Here is a 6,192-nt window from a genome sequence, read left to right as displayed (position 1 = left end):
AGCAAACAGATCACCTGCCATCAAGTGATGAAGCCCCAGGAATTAGAGCACCTGGCTACCAAACAGCAGCCAAAGAAATTCGGGGGGTTCCTTCCAGCCAGCTGCAGTTCAGTCCTGTAGCTCCAGCTCTCAGATCAGTCTTGCTTGGACCAAAGCAGCACAGACACATCCCCAGGTATCAAAAACCAGCCCAATCTCCTCGGCTGTTCAGAGCTCCACGTCCACAGGGTCCTCCTCGTGCTCCTTGCTGTCCGTGGAGTCGGCGCTTGCGGGCTGGATCACCCCAAACTGCGACAGCTTTGCTGCCTTCTGCTCCATGCTCTGCTTCCTCCACTTGATCCTCCGGTTCTGGAACCACACTTTCACCTGGGTGGGAAATGGCACAACAGCTTAATCCAAGCAGCCCTTTTCCAATGCCACGTGGCATTGGATGTGCATTATTCCCTTAGGGAATAGTGAGCAAGAACAGGAGGAGGTGAAGCTACAGAGGGCAGAGCAGTGATGGGAAAGGATCAGGGAGAGGGGGATGCAGCTGCACTGAGAAGGGTCTGGCCAGGGAAGTGAAGGAAGCAGCTCCCTAAGGAGCCCCTGAACCCATCCCCAGGACTGCAGTTGCTACAGGGCATGATGAGAGCCCCAATAATTATCTCTTGTCCCCCCAGAACTGGCCTTGTTTTGCTCTCCCTTTTTCCAAGGTGAGTTTAGATCCCACTGTGGAAGATCACCTGGCTCCTTCTTTCCACACTAAACAAGCAGTTCACTGTGGGAGGAGCAGGAACTCACACGGCAGAGCAGGGAAATAATTATATCCAGTGTCATAAAAGGACACTTGAAACAGTCTCCAGAGGATTGTGACAATGCAGACACAGCAACCAACCCAGCTCAAACTCTAAAGCACAGCAGGGTTGTGCTCCTGAATGCTTTTTGTTCCACTTCCTGGATTCAGAAATCTTATCCAGAAACCATCCAAACTCCAGGCACATCTCTTCAATGTCACCTGGCAGCAGGGTGTCCCACAGGTCACTTTTCACAGTGTCCTCCTCCCACCACGCTTCCCAGTGGGGACATGAGCAGTGAGCAGGGGGAACATCAGCAGGGAGCAGTGGGATCAGGGAGCAGTGGGATCAGGGATCAGTGGGATGATCAGCAGGGACAGTGGGATCAGGGAGCAGTGGGATCAGGGATCAGTGGGAACATCAGCAGGGACAGTGGGATCAGGGATCAGTGGGATGGATCATCAGCAGGGAGCAGTGGGATGATGAGCAGGGAGCAGTGGGATGATGAGCAGGGATCAGTGGGATGCTCAGCAGGGATCAGTGGGATGATCAGCAGGGAGCAGTGGGATCAGGGAGCAGTGGGAACATCAGCAGGGAGCAGTGGGATGGATCATCAGCAGGGAGCAGTGGGATCAGGGAGCAGTGGGATGCTCAGCAGGGATCAGTGGGATGATCAGCAGGGAGCAGTGGGATCAGGGAGCAGTGGGATGATCAGCAGGGATCAGTAGGATGATCAGCAGGGAGCAGTGGGATCAGGGATCAGTGGGATGATCAGCAGGGAGCAGTGGGATCAGGGAGCAGTGGGATCAGGGAGCAGTGGGATCAGGGAGCAGTGGGATCATCAGGAGGCAGCAGTGGGATGATCAGCAGGGAGCAGTGGGATCAGGGAGCAGTGGGATGATCAGCAGGGATCAGTAGGATGATCAGCAGGGAGCAGTGGGATCAGGGATCAGTGGGATGATCAGCAGGGAGCAGTGGGATGATCAGCAGGGACAGTGGGATCAGGGATCAGTGGGATGATCAGCAGGGACAGTGGGATCATCAGCAGGGAGCAGTGGGATCAGGGATCAGTGGGATGATCAGCAGGGAGCAGTGGGATGATCAGCAGGGATCAGTGGGATGATCAGCAGGGAGCAGTGGGATGCTCAGCAGGGAGCAGTGGGATCAGGGAGCAGTGGGATCATCAGGAGGCAGCAGTGGGATGCTCAGCAGGGATCAGTGGGATGATCAGCAGGGACAGTGGGATCAGGGATCAGTGGGATGATCAGCAGGGATCAGTGGGATGATCAGCAGGGAGCAGTGGGATCAGGGAGCAGTGGGATCAGGGATCAGTGGGATGATCAGCAGGGAGCAGCCCCAGGATCAGCTCCCCCATCCCTCACCTGGGTCTCTGTGAGGTGCAGAGTTGCAGCCAGGTCCACCCTCTCGGTGCCCACCATGTACTGCTGCTTGAGGAACTCCTGCTCCAGCCGCTCCAGCTGCTCTGGTTTGAAGACTGTGCGGACTCTCTTCATCTTGCAGGGTCCCCCCGACCTCCAAGGCCCAGTGGGACCCAGTGAGTTGGTCCCGATGCAGTGAGACAGCTCCAGACCTGCGAGAAAGCAGCAAAAATTGAAGGGGTCTGCACTAAAGGGGCTGGGAGAAAGTAGCACCAAAGCCAGCAGGGGTGTCCCTGCCCTGTCCCTACCCAGGTCATCTCATCTAGGCTCCTTTTCCCATGAAAAGCTGGGGCAGAAGAACTTTTGAGGGCCTGTTCTGTGGTTTTACCCTCAGGGTCCACCAAGGACAGTCCTGGACATGCAGCCAGACCCAAAGAAATGAGCACTCAGTGGGGTGGGCAGGATTTGACCTTTGCCTGCACAGGACCTTTGTAACAGGATAATAAATTGTATCAAGAGCTGCAGAGCACAGAAATCCCACCTCTGTCTCAAGAAGCCCACAAATCAAAGCCCCAAATCACAAATGCTCAGCATTTGGGGCAGTTTACCCCAGTCTGGCCCCTGCTTTTCCCCTTCCTTTGGCATACAGACTCAGTGTCCAGCTCTCATGCAGGACCACATCCTACACCTCTGCTCCTCAAAAAGTTCCCAGGGGGTGCTGAGGATTTAGCAGGACTAAAGAGTGTATCTGACCTGTCTCCTCTCCAGCTGTGGCCTGAGGATAACGGTAATTAGCATAAATTAACATACAATCCAGCACCAGCACTGCCACTGGCACCTGACTGGGAGCAGGTCTGGGTTCCTGAATCCCTCGTCCATCCTCCCTGATCCTGCCATGTCCCTGCTCCCTGCAAGAGGCTGCAAACCCCAACCTCTGGGTTCCCTGAATCCCTCATCCATCCTCTCTGATCCTGCTGTGTCCCTGTTCCCTGCAAGAGGCTGCAAACCCCAACCTCTGGGTTCCCTGAATCCCTCATCCATCCTCTCTGATCCTGCTGTGTCCCTGTTCCCTGCAAGAGGCTGCAAACCCCAACCTCTGGGTTCCCTGAATCCCTCATCCATCCTCCCTGATCCTGCCATGTCCCTGCAAGAGGCTGCAAACCTCTGTGTTCCATGGCCAGGATTGCACCAGAGAGCTCCTCCAGGCTCAGCAGGAAGGTTTCAGGAGCCAGGGAAGGCCAGCACTGCTTTTACTTTAAAATTCTCCACTAATTACAGCCACTGGCATTTTCCATGTGCAAAGCACTGAACACACAGGCAGGATCAGGCCATCAATGCTCCCCCATCTCTGCTTTTCCAAAATATTGTGGCAAGCCAAGTTTCTCTATCTTTTATGGAAATACTGCACATAAAGATCCCCATTCACACCTGCTACTTATCTCTCCTTTAATCACTGATCTTGTCACGTTCTCCAGGCACAAACCTGCACCTTGACCTACTTATTTTCATTAATTGGGTGTCATTTCTGCGTGTGTTTAAGGATTTGTGGGACGGAGACCTGACAGCTTAACAGCTGTAATTGCACTTAAAACTATTTTCATCATTAAAATCTTTTCACCCATCACTTTTTGTTTCTATTTTAACACTGGAATAATAGCAAGTGTAATTTCCAACATGAAATGTTGAGTGGAAGTCACTCTGCAAATTGTTTAACTGTGTTTTCATACCTGGATGTTTGATATAATATAAAGATTAACACAATTCTGCAGATGCTGTCTTGTGAGAGAAATAATATATAAAACAGCTGTGCCAGGTACTTAATAAAAGAGCAACAAATACTTTTGGTGTCTGAATAATGCAGCATCAGGATCAAAACTGGAGTTCCTTATACACAAGGAATATGGGCCTGGCTGCTGGTTTTGCCTGGACAACAGCAAGATCGCGCTCTGAATGCTAAAAAGGAATACTTCATTTCAAGAAAAATACTCTGAACAGAGATATTTTGTTAAAATCACTTGGTTGTTGTTCTTAAAAAGTTCCAGTGAGAATAGAGCCTGACAGATCAGGAGCATCATCCATCACCACCGTGTAAATTTTACCCACGGATCAACAAAAGCATTTTTCCTGAGATGCTTCTGCACTGAAAATATTTACTTTTGAGGGCAAGTGCCACAAAACACTTGGCAATTTCACTTCTGTGAGTGAAAAATTACAGGGAAAGCAAAATTAGAAAGGGATGAGGGCAAATTTGGGAGAAGAGGGACCCACAGAGCAGCAGAGGTGAAGAAATTTATTTTGAGAGCGAGGCTTTGGGAAATTACAGCAAGTTTTTGATTAAAACTCCGTCAGTGAAGTGCCTTCCTGATATATGAGAGATAAATGCCAGAGTGTGTAAAGTCACCCATAAAATCTCATGGAAGCACAGACTGCTTCGGGTTGGAAATGTCCTTTAAAATCACCCAGTTCCAACCTCCGACACCTCCCTCTAGCCCAGGCGCTGGAATTCTCTCTTTTTTAGCTCTGTCACTTTACTATTAAATCTATTCCAAGTTTTTGGCTCCGTCTCAAGTGCAGTTTGGATATTCCCCAGGTTCTGGACTGGGGACTGAATGATGGATTAATAAAATCCTGTCGCGTTTTTAGCAATCAGCCACGGGCTCTTTGTCAAAGTGTCCAGAACCATCGGCTGCGTTAGGAACCGCCTCACAATATAAAATAAACCACATAAAATGTTCATTTTTGGTCTCTCTATATGGATCGTTTACAGAGGGGGGGAAAAAGCCCTTAAGGAAAGTTTTCCCTGTCGCTGTCCCTGTCCCACAGCCCAGCGCTTCAGCTCGGGGCTGCTGCAGAGATCGAGCCCCGGCAGCGGGGAGCGCTTGGGGGTGAGCCCGGCCCCGTTGTGTCCCGGGGGCCGCTCCCGCATCCTTCCCGGTGCTCCTCATCCCTCCCGGTGCCCCGCATCCCTCCCGGTGTTCCGCATCCCTCCCGGTGTCCCGCATCCCTCCCGGTGTCCCGCATCCCTCTCCGCATCCCTCCCGGTGTCCCGCATCCCTCCCGGTGTCCCGCATCCCTCCCCGCATCCTTCCCGGTGTCCCGCATCCCTCCCTGTGTCCCGCATCCCTCCCGGTGCTCCTCATTCCTCCCGGTGTCCCGCATCCCTCCTCGTGCTCCTCATCCCTCCCGGTGTCCCGCGTCCATCCCCGTGTCCCGCATCCATCCCCGCATCTCTCCCCGTGCTCCTCATCCCTCCCGGTGTCCCGCATCCCTCCCCGTGCTCCTCATCCCTCCTCATGTCCCGCATCCCTCCCCGTACCCCGTATCCCTCCTCGTGCTCCTTATCCTTCCCCGTACCCCGCATCCCTTCCCCCATCCATCCCGGTGCTCCGCATCCCTCCCCGTGTCCCGCATCCCTCCCGGTGTCCCGCATCCCTCCCCGTGTCCCGCGTCCCCGCTCACCTGCACCGGGCCAGGCCCAGGGCCATGCCCAGGCTCCGGGCAGCGCTCCCAGCCCCGCTGCCGGTGCTGCCGGGCCGGGCCGGGCTGGGGCTCCCGGCGGGGTCCAGCGCGGGGCCGGCCCGGGGCTCCCGGGGCTCCCGGGGGCGGCGGGGCCGCGGCGCGGCGGCTCCCGGGCGAGCAGCGCTTCGATGTGGAACGGGGTCTTGTGGGGCGGCGGCCCGGGCCGGGGGCGAGCCGGGCTCTGCAGCATGGCCGGGTCCGTGCTGCCACCCCCGGCCCCGCCGCTTTTATGGAGGGCAGGGGCCGGGGACAGCCGCGCTCCTATGCAAAGCGGCGGCAGGGGCGCGGCACGGGCTGCACACACCCCTGGCTGCCAGCAGCACCCCCTCCGGCACCCCTGATGCCCTACCGACACCTTACCGACACCTTACCGACACCCCTGCTTCCTTACCGACACCTTACCGACACCCCACAGACACCCCTGCTTCGTTACCGACACCTTACCGACACCCCAGCTGCCCTACCGACACCTTACCGACACCCCAGCTGCCCTACCGACACCTTACCGACACCCCTGT

At 55.1% G+C, this 6,192-nt stretch overlaps 1 protein-coding gene across 1 annotated transcript; it reads right to left on the bottom strand.

Moving 5' to 3' along the window:
• Positions 1 to 207: 207 nt before the first annotated feature.
• On the bottom strand, positions 208 to 5,864 carry LOC131579229 (homeobox protein not2-like). The gene is made up of 3 exons (XM_058838862.1): positions 5,756 to 5,864; positions 2,159 to 2,367; positions 208 to 366 (listed from the first exon to the last, which is right to left on the bottom strand). The coding sequence occupies exons 1-3, from the start codon at positions 5,862 to 5,864 to the stop codon at positions 208 to 210; spliced, it is 477 nt and encodes a 158-aa protein (XP_058694845.1).
• Positions 5,865 to 6,192: the final 328 nt, after the last annotated feature.

This window comes from Poecile atricapillus, chromosome 4 (assembly GCF_030490865.1).
Source record: "Poecile atricapillus isolate bPoeAtr1 chromosome 4, bPoeAtr1.hap1, whole genome shotgun sequence".
NCBI lineage: Eukaryota > Metazoa > Chordata > Aves > Passeriformes > Paridae > Poecile > Poecile atricapillus.
The sequence above is the reverse complement of the archived record's forward strand: the minus strand, read 5'-3'. Positions and strand labels throughout refer to the sequence as shown.